Source organism: Xiphophorus maculatus, chromosome 5 (assembly GCF_002775205.1).
Source record: "Xiphophorus maculatus strain JP 163 A chromosome 5, X_maculatus-5.0-male, whole genome shotgun sequence".
NCBI classification, from domain to species: domain Eukaryota; kingdom Metazoa; phylum Chordata; class Actinopteri; order Cyprinodontiformes; family Poeciliidae; genus Xiphophorus; species Xiphophorus maculatus.
The window spans coordinates 25,373,484-25,393,015 of record NC_036447.1 but is presented as its reverse complement, the minus strand read 5'-3'; the positions used below and the strand labels follow the sequence as shown (position 1 = coordinate 25,393,015).

General features: G+C 41.1%; 1 protein-coding gene across 4 annotated transcripts; it reads right to left on the bottom strand.

The window, feature by feature from the left end:
• Positions 1-5,892: 5,892 nt before the first annotated feature.
• Positions 5,893-19,271, bottom strand: LOC106700299 (CD209 antigen-like). Of its 4 annotated transcripts, none has more exons than XM_023333353.1 (20): positions 19,009-19,271; positions 18,429-18,512; positions 17,865-17,930; positions 17,052-17,120; positions 16,489-16,545; positions 14,988-15,050; positions 14,798-14,866; positions 14,530-14,586; positions 14,056-14,118; positions 13,824-13,892; positions 13,578-13,634; positions 13,084-13,146; positions 12,859-12,927; positions 12,652-12,768; positions 12,383-12,451; positions 8,578-8,634; positions 8,426-8,494; positions 7,910-8,043; positions 7,074-7,174; positions 5,893-6,750 (listed from the first exon to the last, which is right to left on the bottom strand). In XM_023333353.1, the coding sequence occupies exons 1-20, from the start codon at positions 19,127-19,129 to the stop codon at positions 6,612-6,614; spliced, it is 1,593 nt and encodes a 530-aa protein (XP_023189121.1). In that variant the 5' UTR covers positions 19,130-19,271; the 3' UTR covers positions 5,893-6,611. The 4 variants fall into 4 exon arrangements, with proteins under 4 accessions (XP_023189121.1, XP_023189123.1, XP_023189122.1 ...); XM_023333355.1 differs by having other exon boundaries at positions 12,652-12,708; XM_023333354.1 differs by having other exon boundaries at positions 17,865-17,927.
• Between the last annotated feature and the right edge of the window lie 261 nt (positions 19,272-19,532).

Genomic DNA, 19,532 nt, shown 5'->3' with positions numbered 1-19,532 from the left:
AATGTCCCACAAGTTTGCAGATCAACTTTATTGATTCTCTAAACAAATTGAGTTATGTCTTGGTGCAAAAACTGAACAGAACTGCTTGGAGAAACCCTCGTTTCAATAAATTCAATAACTATTTCTGCTCTGAAGCAAAAAGCACGCTTAGCAAGAATTCTAATAAATTTGTCTTTGATTGTTTACTGTTACAAAACATCCTGGCAATAAATATTGTACAGTTGGATCTCTCAGCACAATCTCTTTGTAAATGCAGACACATTACGATACCAATGTAAGACAGAGGATCTAAAACATCTTATTGGAGATTCAGCCATGTTGAATGAAAATCTCTCAAGAAAGCTGCTTGACAGAAATGAACTTTTCTTCAGCGCTAAGGTTGTTCACTAAGTTTGGCCAAACAGAAATGATGTAAAGTAGAGATAGACATGGTTAGACGTGACATAGACTCTCCACAGGTTTCACTATGACCAATGGAGCCTTTCCTCTGAGCATAGAACGTCAAATTGTAGAACTTTCTGATTGGGAAACGATGTCATCTTAGAAACTGATACTAATACTGTACTTATATGCTCCATAGAAACAAATATTAGCATACAAACCTCTTCTTCTCTGCTGTTTATGATCACCAGGTCGGCTCCTTGATACTGGCAGAAATATTGACTGCTTTGCCAGGACCTCTGGGTTGCAGAAATATAGTAGAAGCTACCACCGAAATACACCCATTGTGCCTGCGCAAATTTAGCTATTTAAAAAAAAAAGAAGAAAATGTCAGTGCATGAAGACAAAACATGAAGATGTTCATTAAGAGCACACATTGAAATGTTCTATAGCTATGTTGCTTATTATTCACAATATTGGACTGTGTGTACCCGATGTTAATGATGGTCTGCCTCTGGAGGTTCTGTTCTGACCCGGCACCAGTTTGTACCCGCTTTAACAACAGATCATTTGTTGTGACGATTTCCAAAATGTCTTTTCAGTCTCCAGCAAACTTACCTTTACCAAATTAAGAGTCAAACTCACCAAAATCACTCAGCTTCTTCGTCAGATTATTTTTCTCAGTAGTCAGGCCTAACTTCTCCGATCCTGCCACAACAGGCCAAACATTAACACATGTCCACATGGAGAAATGTAAGCTTTTTAAATCTGATTTGAAGAATTCAGGGGGTTAAATGAATCACTACAACATTGTTTTTCTATAACTTTATAGTCTGTAGGTTTCCTACTTACTGCAGGTAGTAAGCTCAATGCTGAGTTGACTGTTTTCCAGCGATAGTCTTTGAGACTTGGCTTCAATACCTGAAACAGAATATTCTGTTGGATGGATGATGGTAACACATGCAGCGACTGTTAACTATGTTGACAACACACACACTCTCACACAGTTTCACCACAGGATTATGGAGAAATTTTAAGGCCATAAATCAAGAGCATAGATTTTCGGCTTTAAAGCAGGATTTCATGTCTTTGCTCTAAAACGTGTCATACTTGAGCTTACACTTTCAGTTTGTGAGCAGGAATTCAGTACGATTCTCAAACACACGATTCTTCTTTTGATTACAGTAAAGTCATCTGAGACCTGATGGCTATTGGACCAATGCAATCGTCACACTTACCAGAGTTTGTCCTCTTCAGTCCGTCCCTCTCATTAGTAAGTGAAATTTGCTGTGAAGCTAAAAGCAATAAATCGGATTATTTGCAATGGCATTATTATATTCACATCCATAAATAGATTCAAATTAAGATGAAACTTTAATTACTTGAAGTGTTGTGAAGATAAATTAGTATTTTTGTGTTGTTGTGTTTGACATTTTTAGGTTTTTCTAACAACTGAAAAAGTAAAATCAAAAATCATTAATTTAGCAATATGTTCCCTTATGATTTTTGTTTCTGCTTAGATTCAGTTCTTTCCTTTGACCATTTTCTATCAATACAAGTCAATTAGTACATCTTCCTGTCTTAGTTTCAGACAGAACAAAACATGTTTTGTTAGGACACAGGATGTTCCTGAACAAACAAGTGAGCATTTGTTATCGATCTTGTGACTGCACAGAGAATTCAGCATAATTTCATCGGTTTATCATATCTTAATATCATTTTCACATGCACATCGCCCTGTGGAAGCAAGGAAATCAAGCAAACATGACGCCTCAGTGCAATCAGCTGACCAATGTGTATTTCTGCTCTTTCAAGAGGAGAGATTGATGCAACATCAGTGACTTGATGCAACTGCTGTAATAAACTCAACTCAACTGGACGATGTTAAAATTACGATCAAATTGGTAGGCAGGTCATTGACTTTGAGTTTCTCCATGTGATTAAAATGAACTGACTGCATATTGCTGTATATAAACTGGATCTATTTGTTTTTTACAGTTCATTGGGAGATCCTCTATTGTGAAATGATTCTATTGAAAAAAAACTCACTTAATTTCATCTGTAGCTCGTCTCTCTCTTCAGTCAGGTTTCTCTTACTGGACTCAAGGTCTAAAAACACATTTTTAACTTTTTTAGTTTTTTGTATACAACATAAATGTTTCAGGATACTCTTAAAAACAAAACAAAAACAAAAAAAGTCATCCATGCAGTTTGTACCAAGACATAAAAATGACTCCTCATAGATTGCTGTGCTCAGTTTCTCTCTCCTAACAAACACCAAGTTACCAATAAACTCACCAACATTGATCTTCTTCAACGCGTCTCTCTCTGCAGTCAACGTGTTGCGCTGTAAAACTGACATTTTGGGTGGGCATGTTGATTTAGTCGTTTCTTCACAATCAAATACTTTAATGCAAATGTCCATTTATGTTGGTCTTCACATGATAAGTGCTGATTTCAATTTATATGAAGTTTTTCCACAATTATGGAAAGAATGTAGACATTGTCTAACAATCACTGAAGTTGATTGTTTTTAATTGGTCTCGCTCTTCTGCCAGGGAATTAAACTGTAAAGCTGACATTTTCAGTCGACGCTTTATTTAAAGTCTGTTTTTTATGATAATGCATTATGATGCTTAGCTCATAAAAAAAGTTTCCATTTAGCTTTTGTCTTTTATATTATGAATAATTGTGACTCCTACATACCAAAGTCACCTAGCTGCTTCTTTAATGCATCTCTCTCTTCAGTCAGGTTTTTACAGCGTGTCTCCACATCTGTAACAGAACCACCCAAAGAGGACAAATAAAAGCATCGTTACCCTTTAGAAGACAAATAATACTTCACACATGCTCAGTTTCTTAATTTTTAAATGGATGCCACTTGTTTTTGTTCTGTGGTGGAACTTTTGCGTGTACATTACAATTTTATTTTGAAAAGATCTTGAATTGGAACCATGAAAATTGTATAAACCATTTACAGACTACAGATTAGAATAAGTAAAGATATTATATGACTTCATTAAAAAACTATTTATGCTTCAAATTTCCATACAGTTTCAGTTCAAGAGGAAAAAGGTTACTTACAGGCAACAAGACTAACATGGCTTACCATAGGTCGCTCTGAGTTCGTCTCCCTCTTCAGTCAGAATTCCCAATCTGGGACCCAAACCTGTTTGGCAGATGATCATGACTTTCATAACTAACTACATTAAAATGTGAATAGTTACTGTGCATTGATATAGGTTTACATGCCAAAATGCAATTCTTTTGTGCTAAAACAACAAACAGGATTTGTCAAATCGTTTCCCACGGGTTCTTGTCCTTTGTTTCTAATCTTTCTGTTTCACGTTCTGGGATTTCAAAGTTAGGTTTCAGTACCTCTGTTTGTCAAATTTGCTGAATCTGCAGTCAGTTGGAAGTCAGTTTTGCGCTCTGCTCTCCTCTCATATGTCACCTTCAGGATCACTTAGAAACATAACTTTTTTTGCAAATGGTTTCACATTCCCTTCAAAAGTTGCTTCTCATTTTCTTTCTACTGTCAGCTCAATAGTTATTTTACTCTTTTGAGTATTTTGTTCTTCTTCTTGAAGCTTGTTTTAGTGTCCTACTTTTACCTTATTTGTCTTGTTTTAACCTATCTGTTGTAAATTCTCACTTCTTTGCTCTTCAGTGTAGGCGTGTCCGTTCTATTACAACGTTCAACCGATGTCATTATTCTTTGGCAACCTTCAACTATGTCTGTATCGCTTTAAGTGATTTATTTATTCTTTTAAATATACTTTGTTTATGATATGTTGAGGGTCTTTTTAAAAAAAACAACAACTTTTTTTCTTCCACCAATTTTTGTCCTGTGTTTAATGAACAACATCATAAATACCGAGGCCCGTCCACAGTTCGTCTACTTCTTCACTCAGGGTTTTGTTTCCAGCTTTCAGGTCTAAAAAAGAACATCCATTGCTTATTTTGGGGCTTTCTTTACAATTTAGAGCAAATACATGAACTTAATGTCTTTCATTTTGCCATTCTGTAGTTTTTGTGTTTTTGCTTGCAGTGCGTTTGTAAAAATGAGCTTGACACCAGAGACTTGGAAAGGAGGTTACTTACAGAGAGCAAGAGAAAGAGAGACGTTGAGAGCAGCCTGTAGTGCACGTATGAGTCCAAGGACAGCAGCGACCAGTCTGTACAGACTCACTGCTGCATGGAGAAAAAACAGAAAAACACTTGGAAACATAAACATTTCTCAGCTTGAAGGAAGAAAATTACATAAACTCACACATCTTGAAAGTTTACTAATCAACCAAAATCACTTTTGACTGAACCTAAACTTTATACCCAGGCAACGAAGGGTGATATATGGATTTGTGTGTATTGTGACTGAATTAAATTAAATTTGTTTTTTCGAAAACACTGCCTCTATGTCTTCTACAAAAGTCGTATTTATTGTTTCCACGCAAAAGTACAGAAATAGAGAAATGAACATATTTTATGACTTCGTTAAAAGGCTTTCTAATGAAAGTCATTAAAAAGTCTTTCATTTACCATTTGGTTCCACTGGTAAATGCCAGTGGCTGGTAGAGTGATGAACATTTATTCTCAATGTTGAGGATGGACGCTCTACTTGCTTTAACCAATGGCTTGAGCTTGGCTAAATATCATTTTCAAAATAAGAGTGAGCAAAAGCCTGTTCTTAATGAGGCGGACAGATGAAATTTGTTTCTATTGTATCTTTCTTTTTATATTGAGCCCAAAATAATTTACTAATCAGACACCTTTCTTTCAATAAACCAAGTGTGCAAAACCTTTTTAAGCTCTGCTGATCTACACGTGCCTTTCCTGAAAGGAAGAAAGAGAGAAAAAATAACGTGTATAATTTATCTTTTACATTAAAGTATTGCCTGCCTAGTTTGTCGTCGAACTGGTGAAAAAAGCTTCGCAATTTTATTTGCATGCTTTAGTAAAAAAAAAACAAGATTTTATGAGAACTTTTGTCCAATTTTGGTCACTCTTGTTATGAAGGAAGCATTAGCCTGTGTTAGAATAAAGCTACGTATCAGAATTAAACATCAAGAAAAGAAAAGACAACCACTGCAGCAAGATTTTAAACAGATTAGTATAAAATATATGTTATACACCAAATATATATAAATAAATGACCTGGAAAAATGAGAAAAATTATAATCACCATGTGTATGAGTGGCTTTGTCTTTACTGGAGCTGCTCTTGAACGCACCATTCCTGGCTGAAACAGAGCTGCTGCTCTCATGTAGCGAAGACATTTCATGTTCTTCATCGCTTAAAAACGACTCCATGTTTTAGGAGCCGGGCTCTGATAAAACCACAGCAAGGTGTTGACCTCAAATGGTTCTGGTCTGTGGCAGCATTGTCCCTTTTATTGTTCACTTTTCATCAACGTTGCTTAAACTCATCAATGCTGATCAAGCTGGAAGATCTTCTTCATTTTTCTCCTCCGTTATCTACACACCCTGTAATATCAAAACTAAAATATTCTCTCTGTTTAACCCCAAAAGAATGAAGCACAGCTTTAAAAAAAATTATTTCACATCCACTGACATTTAGTAATAAATGAAACGTACAGTAGAACTATTTTACTTCACATCCTGTGGTTTATTTGTGTCTGAACTCCTGACGACCTGCTGAGGCAGAAACTTGTTGCTGAACTTATTTAATCTTAATGTAACAGCTGATAAAAGGTCACATGACCAGAATAATGCTTTACTCAGAATTAAAACCTGCTGATGTCCATTGTTCCTATCATGGAACCGTAATTAAGAAAACAATAAAATAAACAGAAAAATTAACAATACAAACCATGTCAGTTTTGGGGTTTACAAAAATCATCTGTTAGAATAAATTGATTATCACAATGAACTTTTATTCTTGGAAAACAATGATTTTTACACCTCTGCAGTTGCCTCTACTCGTAATATTAACAATTAAAGACAACTCACTGCAGGGAGTGTGGAAACAAACATTGAATGTTTTTATAAGAGAAATTTAAAATCAGACTCAGCAGGTCAAACTTTGATCAAAAACCAAAGATTTGAAATCGCTCACAAAATGTGGATCGGTGCATCTCCAGTATCACCTTCAGAGCATCACATCCAAACAAAGCAGACAAATGTGCAAATATTATCAACATGAGGGAGTTTTAATAAGTGTGTTTTTTTTAATGTTTGTCTTTTTTGTTTATGTGATATGAATCACAGTTACTAGATTAGCTTTAATTCACAGATCCAGTTGAGGGAATGGGAGCAGAGTTCATCGTTCCAGCTATTCTCCGTAGTGTAAGTCTTTATGTTCCCACAGTTCTCCAGTGTTTTACCATTTGGCTCGCCAACTGTCCAGTAGCTAAAAAAAAGAAGAAAACTTCACTCAGTACAATTTCTGAAACTGGGTGGGCTGGACAAAATCACAAAAAAAACAACAACTTTGTGACACATAATAAGGTCAAGGAAGTCACCTAAATATGAACCAAAGTAAAAAAAAACAAAAAACATTTGCTATCCAGAAATGATTCATTTTGTCCTTTGAAATATGAAATAAAGACAACGCAGTGCATCAGAAAATGTATTTCTTTGTTTACTTGATTTCTTACAATAAGATATAGAATAATATAGATCTTAGCAGAACTGTGAAAAATGGATGTTTATGTAGTAATGAAACAAATTTACCTCGTGGTAACTAGACTCCCATCTACCCATTTCCATGTTCCGTCTGTTTCTCCATCAGTCAGTCCAATCCACATGTACTTCTGAAACTTGTTTCCATAAACCTTGGAAACAAATTTTATTCACAATATTAAAAAAGCAGGCGGCTTTGCTTGGTAGAGTGAAGAACTAAATTATTCACACTCCTGGCAGAGTCTTGTATTTCAATTCTTAGTGAGCAATCAGTGGTGATAAAAGCAAAGCTTCGAGGTAGGAAAGTTTGCTTTCCATCAGCGTAATCTTTTGCTCCGCCTCCAGTTTCCAGTGGTGACTCCAGAACATTAATAATAATTCAAGTCAGAAGAAACATGCTAATCAATCTGAAATATTACTTTCAACCTAAATCTGCCAGGTGTAAGGATGAAGGTCATAAAGAGAAGTAAACACACACCCAGGGCCGTGCAGAGACCTTTGGAGGGTCTCTACGTTTTTATTCACAAACCAGTGTATGAAAAAATATATTCTTGCCCATAATTTGATAGTTAGAGGACACAGATCCGCCTCCTCCTCACTATGAACCCGTTAGTCTGAACAACATGGAGGCTCTGAGAGTCATTATTAGACTGAGGGCAGCCAGACTAGTTTATTTTTGCTAAATTATTACATTTAGCTAAATATTATTGCTGAGGGGCAAAAGCAGGTCTTCTGACATACAGATAAAAAAATAAATAAAATAAAATATAGAATTTTTTTTTGTTGAAAAAGCCAAAAAACAACTCCTTGATGCACTAGGGGCATCAAGGATAAAAGGGGGCCGGGGCTCAAGCCCCCTTCGCCCCTCTGCAGGTGCCTGAACACACCTGTTTGCTTCTGCTGTTGATGATCATCAAGTCTGCACCTTTTGACTGACAGTAATTTCTGCTCTCTTGCCAGGTCTTTTTCCCAGAAGAAACGTAGTACGCACTGCCTTCAAAAAGCACCCATCCTGGTTGATCTGGAAGGATAAACAGACAATCTTAAATGACTGAAAATTAAGGGGTCAAAGTACAAAGGAGAGAACCAAGATGTTTAAATAAGCCAAAGATAGGAAGAAATATGAATATGAAGCAGACCAAACATCTAAAGACTATGTTCATATTAAAGCATGGGCATCCGGGGCTCATTCACATAGAATAGCACATTCTATGTGAATGAGCTGTAATTAACATGTAATTACAGTTAATTAACAGCAGTTACATGATGACTATGATAAAGTGTGGAAAAAATTAACAGTACCACCGCTCAAAATGTGTTATTTGCACATTGCAACTCGTTATATTTGTGTTTATTAATTCCTGTGCAAATTGTACACGCTGTGATGAAATCTTTATACCCACTTAAAGTGTTGATCTTTGCCTTCAGCTCATCTCTTTCCTGACTGATTGTTCTGGACATGGCCTCAATGTCTGAAACACAATGTGCGTTACTCGTTACATTACATTACATTACATTAAACACCTGAAATGAGGAGATTGATTCTGATACTTACACGACTTTGTTGTCCTCAAAGTGTCTCTTTCTTCAGTCAAGGCATTCTGTTTGGATTCTGTAATTTTCAAGAAAAGGTTATCCCATGTTAATGTGAGTTATTGCCATTGTTTGGATGGACATTTCAGAGTTACATGTTATAAAACCTCTGACTTTAAATGCCACAAACAGTGACAATCTGGTGCATTTCAGGTTTTTTCTTGATGTCTTTAAACTTTTTGTTTCTCAGGCCGAGTTGAACTTTAACACAATTTTAAAACAAGAGCTGGGTGAACAAGATTGACTTTATCGTGTTTTATTCGCACAGGGTAAAAAAAATGAAAGATATGATACTTTTGGATAAATGTCCTAAGGACAGAACCTGAATCTCTTATTGTTGATTCAAGACATTTTTCCAGGCCATAAATATAAAAATCTGCCAGTGGAATTAGTATGTTTGTTTATCATTATTAAGGAGAAATTAACTTAAAAGCCAACCCTTACGTCGTTGTGAAACGTTGCTTGTAAGTTAGTCTTACTTCAATTATACTGAGATATTTACATTAGAAACTGTCATGAAGCGGGGTGTAGAGGTGGTGAGGCAGACGCAGCGGACCCAGGTAAGAAGAAAATGATGATTTTTTAATAAAGAAAACCAGGCAAAACTACGAACAGCAGGAACAAGGACACACTGACGACACTGAAGCTAACATTGACGAACATTGACGAGGACCCGACGAGGAACAAGGAACACAGGTGGAGTTAAATACACGGGAGGGTAATCACAGAACGAGACACACCTGGGAACAATCAAGGGGAGGACAGGACAACGAAGAGACTAAGGACACAGAAAACTCTAAATAAACACAGAAAAACACAGATCCTGACAGTACCCCTCCCTCAAGGGCGGCTACCAGACGCCCAAAAAAAAAACCACAACAAGGGTGGGCGGAGGGGCGCCGGATGGGGGGCCAGAGTCCAGAAAAAACAAAAACACAACAAGGGTGGGCGGAGGGGCGCTGGACGGGGGGCCAGAGTCCAGAAAAACAAAAAACTACCCACCATCGTGGGCGGAAACACAGGGAGGGCCAAGAGTCCAAAAACAACAAAAAACTACCCACAGGGTGGGCGGAGGCAAAGGAGGCGGGAACCACGGAGGCGGTCCGGCGGCCGTCCGCGGCGCTGGAGGCGGGAACCACGGAGGCGGTCCGGCGGCCGTCCGCGGCGCTGGAGGCGGGAACCACGGAGGCGGTCCGGCGGCCGTCCGCGGCGCTGGAGGCGGGAACCACGGAGGCGGTCCGGCGGCCGTCCGCGGCGCTGGAGGCGGGAACCACGGAGGCGGGAACCACGGAGGCGGTCCGGCGGCCGTCCGCGGCGCTGGAGGCGGGAACCACGGAGGCGGTAACCACGGAGGCGGTCCGGCGGCCGTCCGCGGCGCTGGAGGCGGGAACCACGGAGGCGGTCCGGCGGCCGTCCGCGGCGCTGGAGGCGGGAACCACGGAGGCGGTCCGGCGGCCGTCCGCGGCGCTGGAGGCGGGAACCACGGAGGCCGTCCGCGGCGCTGGAGGTGGCGATGAGTCCCGGGGGCCGCCCACAGCCGGCGACGACGAGCCCCCCGAGGCAGGGTCTCTGGTGGAGCACAGGGGGTCTCGGTCGGAACGCAGGGAGTCTCGGTCTCGGGTGGAACGCAGGGAGTCTCGGTCTCGGGTGGAACGCAGGGAGTCTCGGTCTCGGGTGGAACGCAGGGAGTCTCGGTCTCGGGTGGAACGCAGGAGGTCAGGGTCTCGGGTGGAACGCAGGAGGTCAGGGTCTCGGGTGGAACGCAGAGGGTCTCGGGAGTCGGGGTCTCGGAGGGAACGTAGAGGGTCTGGGTCTCGGTAGGAACACAGGGAGTCTCTGGAGGAACACAGGGAGTCTGAGTCGGAGCGCTGGGGGTCTGGGTCTCGGAAGGAACACTGGGAGTCTCGGAAGGAACACTGGGAGTCTCGGAAGGAACGCCGGCTGGAACGCCGGCTGATTCGGCCTCGGGTGCGCCGGCTGGAACGCCGGCTGATTCGGCCTCGGGTGCGCCGGCTGGAACGCCGGCTGATTCGGCCTCGGGTGCGCCGGCTGGAACGCCGGCTGATTCGGCCTCGGGTGCGCCGGCTGGAACGCCGGCTGACTCGGCCTCGGGTGCGCCGGCTGGAACGCCGGCTGACTCGGCCTCGGGTGCGCCGGCTGGAACGCCGGCTGACTCGGCCTCGGGTGCGCCGGCTGGAACGCCGGCTGACTCGGCCTCGGGTGCGCCAGAGCGAAGCCTTGGAACCGGCCGCGGAGGCGAGCCGCAGCGAAGCCTTGGAACCGGCCGCGGAGGCGAGCCGCAGCGAAGCCTTGGAACCGGCCGCGGAGGCGAGCCGCAGCGAAGCCTTGGAACCGGCCGCGGAGGCGAGCCGCAGCGAAGCCTTGGAACCGGCCGCGGAGGCGAGCCGCAGCGAAGCCTTGGAACCGGCCGCGGAGGCGAGCCGCAGCGAAGCCTTGGAACCGGCCGCGGAGGCGAGCCGCAGCGAAGCCTTGGAACCGGCCGCGGAGGCGAGCCGCAGCGAAGCCTTGGAACCGGCCGCGGGGGGGAGCCGCAGCGAAGCCTTGGAACCGGCCGCGGGGGGGAGCCGCAGCGAAGCCTTGGAACCGGCCGCGGGGGGGAGCCGCAGCGAAGCCTTGGAACCGGCCGCGGGGGCGAGCCGCAGCGAAGCCTTGGAACCGGCCGCGGGGGCGAGCCGCAGCGAAGCCTTGGAACCGGCCGCGGGGGTGACAGCTCCGGAAGGCGACGAGGGGCCGGGTCCACCGGCGGCTCACGTCGCTGTCTCCGGGCTGACCGTGGAGGTGGCGGCTCCGGAAAGCGACGAGGGGCCGGGTCTGCCGGCGGCTCACGTCGCCGTCTCCGGGCTGACAGCGGAGGTGACGGATCCGGAAGGCGACGAGGGGCCGGGTTCACCGGCGGCTCACGTCGCTGTCTCCGGGCAGACAGCTGAGGTGACAACTCCGGAAGGCGACGAGGGGCCGGGTCTGCCGGCGGCTCACGTCGCTGTCTCCGGGCTGACCGTGGAGGTGGCGGCTCCGGAAAGCGACGAGGGGCCGGCTCCACCGGCGGCTCACGTCGCTGACCTTCCGGATGGAGGTATCGACGGGGGCCGAATCCGGGGGGTGCCAACACCAGCCTCGTTCCCCGGAAAAGCTCCCGCTGCAGGTCAGAGAGAGCTTCAGCCAGTGTCCTCTCCTCCCTGCCGGATCTCCGCCTCGATCCGCTCTGCCCTTTTGGAGGGAACCTCCTTAATGCTGCTGGGTCCATCATGAAGCGAGCCTCACCGTTCAGTCTGGTCGGGTCCTACTGTCATGAAGCGGGGTGTAGAGGTGGTGAGGCAGACGCAGCGGACCCAGGTAAGAAGAAAATGATGATTTTTTAATAAAGAAAACCAGGCAAAACTACGAACAGCAGGAACAAGGACACACTGACGACACTGAAGCTAACATTGACGAACATTGACGAGGACCCGACGAGGAACAAGGAACACAGGTGGAGTTAAATACACGGGAGGGTAATCACAGAACGAGACACACCTGGGAACAATCAAGGGGAGGACAGGACAACGAAGAGACTAAGGACACAGAAAACTCTAAATAAACACAGAAAAACACAGATCCTGACAGAAACGAGACAAAAATACTTGAAACGGTTTTGTGTTTTTGCAGTGTACCAGCGATGGACGTAAAAGAACGACACGCTTTACGTTACTTTACTTTCTGACCATCGTAAGGACTTCTGATAGTTAGAACTTTATTTTTATACCAACCCAAATCATTCAGCTTCCTGTTGAGTTCATCCTTGTCTTCTCTCAACGTGTTGCTATTGGCTTCAATATCTGAAACACAGTTATTACTCACAAAAGCAGGCAGGTGTCACTAGAACAACATCATTTAAGTTATACAGACATTTTGCTACAAGAAGAAATTCCCTCAGGAACAAAAGAATGAGCAGCATGCATGTATTTTTTGATAGAGAGGGAAAGAAATAATATAATCACACACAAAAATATATATATATTTTAATGATTACACTTACCAGAGTTAATCTTCTTGAGATCATCTCTCTCCTTAGTCATGGAGGCAAGCTGTGAAGCTGTGATTTTAAGGGGAAAGATAATCCACAAAAAAAAAGAAAAGAAAAGAAAACACATTTCTGAAATGACGTTAGATCAGTTTGTTTTGTGACTTTACAGTTCATTGTTTTATTTCTTGACTCAAAATTGAAAAATCCTCCAATACTTACTAAACACATTCAGCTCCCTCACCAGGTCGTCTCTCTCTCCGGTCACGTTTTTGTGATCGGACTCAATGTCTGAAAGAGGATACAGATAACTGGAGTTTGACACGTGGAGGAAATTATTCATCGCACAAACTAATGCTTTATTGCAGTAAGTTGTTCTCTGACTGGTGATAAAAACTTGTATTTTCCTCTCTGAATCGCAGTGAGTGGAGTGAATTTCATACTTACTTTGGATGGTTTGGATCAGTTTTTCACTCTCTTCACTCAGATTTTTCAGACTGGCCTCAATGTCTGCAAGACATATCCACAATATTAAAAACTATTCCCTCTGCCATACTGCCTTTAAGCTAAGTACTTCATTAACATAGTTTAATAAACATAAAAACATGAAATCATTTCTTGTGAATTTATTTTTTTCATCTTGAGCTCTGAATTTGAAATACATAAATAAATGCAGAAAAGCTAAAAGAAAACAGATTCCCACCTGAAATCATATAGTTTGTCATAAATATAGGATTAATGAATTAATGTTTTAGCTCAGACAGTGAAACATTAATTGTTCCTCTTACCGCTGCATATGAAAACATTATCAGATGGACTGATAATTCATATTTTTGCTGTTCCTGTCAGACTTTTTACATGTTATTGTATCTTTGCTGAATAAATATTTTGTGATAAGATAAATGACTCAATTACGGTCAACAACGTGTCAACGAACTTACCAGAGTTTAACTTCTTCAACTCGTTTCTCTCATTAGTCAGGGAACTAAGATGTGAAGCTGTTATTTGATAGAAACAATTGCAACACATTATTGCCATTGTGTGACACACAAACACACACGAAACGTGCAGAAAGATGTCAGATCAGTTGAGTTTCTTATGCTGAAATATGCACGGCTGAAGGCATTAAGGAACCATATTACCACTTGTTTGATCGCTTCTCATTTTGTTTTCTTATAATTACCTACCAAGGTTGTTGAGATCTTTCCTCAGCTCGTCTCTCTCTTCAGTCAAATTTTTATTGATGGCGTCGGTGACTGAAAATGGAACCGTTGTAATTATTTTTGAACATTTGGTATGGATAAACCGGACACAGGATTGCCAGTGTGACTCCTAGTTGTTACATTCGGCTTAAAGCAGAACGTTTTTATTTTTAGTTTTGAGAATTTGTGATTAAAAAAAAAAAGAAGAACTACTCACCATTGATGGTTCTGATCAGCGTTTCTCCCACGTCGGTCAGGTTTTTCAGATTTGCCTCGATACCTGCATTGAAGTTTAACAGGTTTACCGACTTTAGCCAAATTTTATCATGAAACTTATAGAAACATTTAACGATAAACCGTCGTTTTAGGTTAATTGTTTTGAACCCAACTAGTTTTAAGAAAACTAATAAGTAAACACAGTAAGCATGGATGAAAATGGATTATTTTGGGAATTGCTTTGTTGATCACTTTCTGCTAAACGGCAAAGCTTCAGCTGCAAAGTTAAAAAGCAGCATCCAACGTGTTTAATTTTTGAAAAGTATTACTGACTGTTTTCCAAATGAAACAAGGTCTAATGAATTTACCCAATCCAGCCACAATCAAACTGCCATGAAGGGACTAGAGGCTGTAATGCAGCCTTGATCACATGTGTAGGGAGTATTAATCAATACACAGTCATCAGCACACTTACCAAGATTAATCTCCTTCAACTCGTCTCTCTCCTCAGTCAGGAAACTGAACTCCAAGGCTGTTGTCGTGAGAGGAAAGGTTAGTCACACTACTGCCAGTGATTGCAGCACATCTACAGCTCATAGCAGAAATGTTTAAGAATCCTACACATTCAGATACAAATATTATTTCTTGAGCTGTACAGTGTTTATTTTGTGTTAAAATTGTAACCTGCAATGTATGCGCTAACAGAGAGGCCCCAGGACGTTTTCTGTGTTTTAATTACTTACTGAGGTTTTTAAGTTCTTTCCTCAGCTCATCCCTCTGTTCAGTCACATATTTGTTATCAGCCTCAGTGCCTGGAAAATAAAAACTCCTCGTAATAGTAATAATAATAGTGACAATGGATATCAAAGTCATCTTAAATGTTTCCTCTTTGTGTAAGTTTAATATGTATGTAAGCAGCACTGACGAGCTTACCTTTGATAGTTCTGAGCAGCATTTCCCTCTCTGCAGTCAGATTTTTTAGATTGGACAAGAAACCTAAATGACAATTTCACAACAATTTCACTCTTTTTTGCACTCTTAAAAGTGAATGCAACCCTGATAAGACGCTTCTTAAAAAAAGAAAATTTGTAGAATAATGTCAGTCTGACTGCTACATGTAATTTGACATAAACTGTACATTTCAAGTAACACAACTTCAACTGAGGTATTAATTAAAAACTTGTATGGATGTGCACACTGTTGAGCTTGTGTGTTTCTGAACTTCCTTTCCTTTTGATTTCAGTCTCCTTGAGTCTTCAGTCTCACTTTTATTTTTACCCGACAAAAAACAGTCATACTAGCATATACAGTGTACCACAAAAGTGAGTACACCCCTCACATTTCTGCAGATATTTAAGTACATCTTCTCATGGGACTTTGACACAATGAAAAGCAGTCTCTTTGCAGCTCATATAACAGTGTAAATTTATTCTTCTCTCAAAATAACTCTATATGCAACCGTTAATGTCTAAACTACTGGCAACAAAAGTGAGTACACCCCTTAGTGAAAGTTCCTGAAGTGTCAATATGTTGTATGGCCAGCATTATTTACCAAATCTGCCTTAACTGTGCTGGGCTTGGAGTTTACCACAGCTTCACAGGTTGCCACTGGAATGCTTCTCCACTCCTCCATGATGACATCACGCAGCTGGCGACTGTTCAAGACTTGCCGCTCCTCTACCTTCCGCTTGGATGGTGGAGGAACGTTCCAAAGATGTTCTGTTGGGTTTAGGTCTGGACATGCTTGGTCAGTCCATCACCTTTACCTGCAGCCTTTTCAATAAAGCTGTGGTCGTCTTAGAGGTGTGCTTGGGGTCATTATCGTGCCCTGTGATCCAGTTTCCAGAAGGAGGGGATCAGGCTCTGCTTCAGTATTTCACAGTACAGATTGGAGTTCAGGAAATGTAACTCCCCAACACCTGCTACACTCATGCAACCCCAGATCATGGTATTCCCACCACCATGCTTGACTGTAGGCATCACACACTTCTCTTTGTACTCTTCACCTGATTGCAGCCACACATGCTGGAGACCATCTGAACCAAACAAATTAATCTTGGTCTCCTCAGACCACAGGACCTGGTTCCAGTAATCCATGTCCTTTGTTGACATGTCTTCAGCAAACTGTTTGAGGGCTTTCTTGTGTACAGACTTCAGAAGAGGCTTCCTTCTAGGGTGACAGCCATGCAGACCAATCAGATGTAGTGTGTGGCATGATCTGAGCACTGACAGGCTGACCCCTGACCTCTTCAATCTCTGCAGCAATGCTGACAGAACTCCTGAACCTATCTTGCAAAGACAACATTTGGATGTGACGCTGAGCACGTGCACTGAGCTTCTGGGATGACCAACACGACGTTTACATTTTAACAATTATATTAAATATAATATAATTGTTCGCTATCACACAGTCTTGCCCAATAGTCATACTTACCAAGGTTGGTCTTCTTTAGCTCATCTCTCTCCTTAGTCAGATAATTATGTTGTGAAACTATAAAAACAATGACACATGTGTGGTAAATTGTTTTGTTTTTCTCTAACGTTTGTGAATAACATCTAATATTTTATGTAGAACATTATTAATCGCATGAGATCTTTACTTTTTCACTTTTCAGAAAGTCTACAGCTTCACATCTGGGACTTTCACAAGCCTCACTCTGAGACTATTAGAAAACGTCAACATTTTCTTTTTATATTTTATGTTTTCTACATCAAGATTTGTTATTTTTATGCAGCCAGAATGAGGTAATTAAGTGAGTTAATTTCTTCAGCGTTCGTGTTCGCTCTAGATATGAGACATTTTTGTATTTTTACGTCAGTTGGAATTCTGTAGTTGACCCTTTTGCTAGGACAGCTTTAGCTATATAACTTAATATGGCCCTGTTTTCTCTTTATATGTATGATTAAATCTGCTGTAATAGTGTAATTTATTATTAATGTTTAATGTTGTTGGGTCGTTATGGTTTGTGGTTGGTGTAGTTTCATAATCATGCTTACCAAAGTCACTTAGATTCCTCCTTAGCTGCTCTCTTTCTGTTGTCAGGTTTTTATTCCTGGCATTGAGGCCTAAGACAAAAAGAACAACAGCTCCAATTACACAGATTACTCTGTTTTTTGTTTCTCCATACCAATCAGACATTGTTTCCTATTTTAAAAAATTGTTTGCCGACATTTTCTATAAAACTGGCAAACTCAAACAAACTAAAAGTAACCTTTGGACAAAGATTTACTGTACTCCTCCCTAAAACATAAATTCACTTTAAAAGCAGCAAACAGACAACTTAGAGAAAACTTCATATTAGGGATGCACAATATTATTGGCATGGTATGGGTATCGGGCGATATTAGCTGTAAAAGTTAATATCGGACATCGGCCACTTAGTCTAAATAATTCACAAATATAAAAGGCGTTTTTATATGACAAACCAGTGACAATGATACCTGCAGCACAATAAGAAACTGTTAAGAAGCATTAAGTCACGACTGATGAGCTTCGCACTTAAAGAGAGCAAATTAATAAATGTTATGAATAATTTTGACATTAAACATAATGCAAGTTGAAAGTGTTAAATCATTTTCATCATTTCAGCCTCCTTTTTAGCATTTGCATTTGGTATCAAGCTAAATTGACAAAAATATTGCAGTATTTTAATTGCACAGAAGGAAAAAAACGTATTGGTATTGGTATTGGTTATCGGCCAAATGAGTTTTATCGGATATTGACCAAAAATCCAACGTGGTGCGTCTCTACTTCATATTGCCTGGATCCCTGCATTCAGGCTGTCGGCATCATGCGTTCATTATGCTCACCAGAGTTGAGTGTCTTCAGTTCATTTTTCTCCCCCTCAATCAGACTCTTATTGCTGGAAGCTGCTGCTAGGCAAAGAAGAGTAGTTTTATGTTTTTCTCACCACCAGAATGCATGCATTTGATATCGTGTAATGTCTGAAAAGTCATCTTCACAGAAAACTTCAGGAGTTTTCAACACTCAAAAAGTGAATAACCTTTTACACGTTAATACTATTGAGTAACTCTTGTGGTTGTCATAGTCTGTTTCGCAAATGTAAATGTCACAGGAGCCACTTCCCTGTAACAGAACTGAGTGAGACATAAGGCTTCATGGGATGACCGTTTTATTTTCTCCCTCAGGCTGAAATACATCCTCGGTGTTCTTCAGAATTGAATAGGTGTTCTTTAATGAATGAAATACAAACAAATGTTTTGTGCTGACGTCAATTGTGTTTTGCATGAGGCATCCCAAAAGAAAACAAAAAAACAAACACTTTCCGCACGTCGTGTGCTGCAATTTACCAGCACACGACATGCAGAAACAGAATTTCCAAATCAGAAAGTGAATCGTCAAGGTTTACTTACAAAGAGCAAGAGAAATGATAAGACTTAGCTGCAGCAGACACAAAAGTCCAAGGGTGGCTGCGGCCAACTTGTACCGCTGAAGTTCTGTGAAAACACGGGTGGACGATTTAAAACGCCAAGAGGACATCAGAGGTAAACATAGCAAATTCATCCACTGTGAAGGATTTCACAAACAAGTCTCAGCTAAAAATGTAAAAAAAAAAAAAAAGAACAAAAAGCAAAGCAGGTATTCATTTAGGATAAAAACGCAAAGTATTAATAGATGAATTCAAGGCTCTTGGTAATTACCACTCAAAAGATTTGACTTAAGATTTTTTACAATTAGGGTTTTTGTGACACAAGTTTTGTGCCCAACAAATGAAAATTGACAGACTTTTTTTTTTAACTTTTATGATTTTAATATTTTTTCTATCTAAAACCGACACAATATATGTCTTAAAGACATGCTTCCTTAGTTTCACATTACTTGCCATTATTGTTCAATTTAAAATAAGAGCAGAGTAAGCACTGCCGTAAATAAGTCATGTTTTAAACCGACCTGGCAAATTATTATTGAAGAAACTTTTTTTTTTTCTCTTACCCGAAGTGGCTTTGCTGTGATTATCTGAGCAGCTCTCCGGTCCATCGTTGCTGGCATAAAGCGTATCGCTGAATTTCTCGTACGCCACAGAACGTCCATAGTGCTCTCTGTGGAAAACCATCTCTGTTTTGTTTTATATAGCAAGGTCTCGATCTATAAGTCTCTGCCGAAGGCCACACTTGGTCCTTGATGACGAGCAGAGATGCTGAAGCGATCTTTGTGTGAAAATTTCTTCCTCATTCATTGGAAGTACCACTTTCCCATCATCACAGCTTTACAAAAATTGTGAAAGAAGAAACAAAAGCAAAAAAAAAAAAAATTCTTTAAAATTCAGGATCTTGCAAATTTTTTTGCTGGACTTGCAATATGCATATGGTCTGTGTGTTAACTGAAAACCACACAGACCAAGTATTCATAGTAGTAGTAAGTCATTTTAAGCTAAGAGAGACTGTATTGGTCTCTCAGACTGCAGCTTTTATTTAATTTAAAGACCCACAACCCAATTTTACCCCAGTTTAATTGTG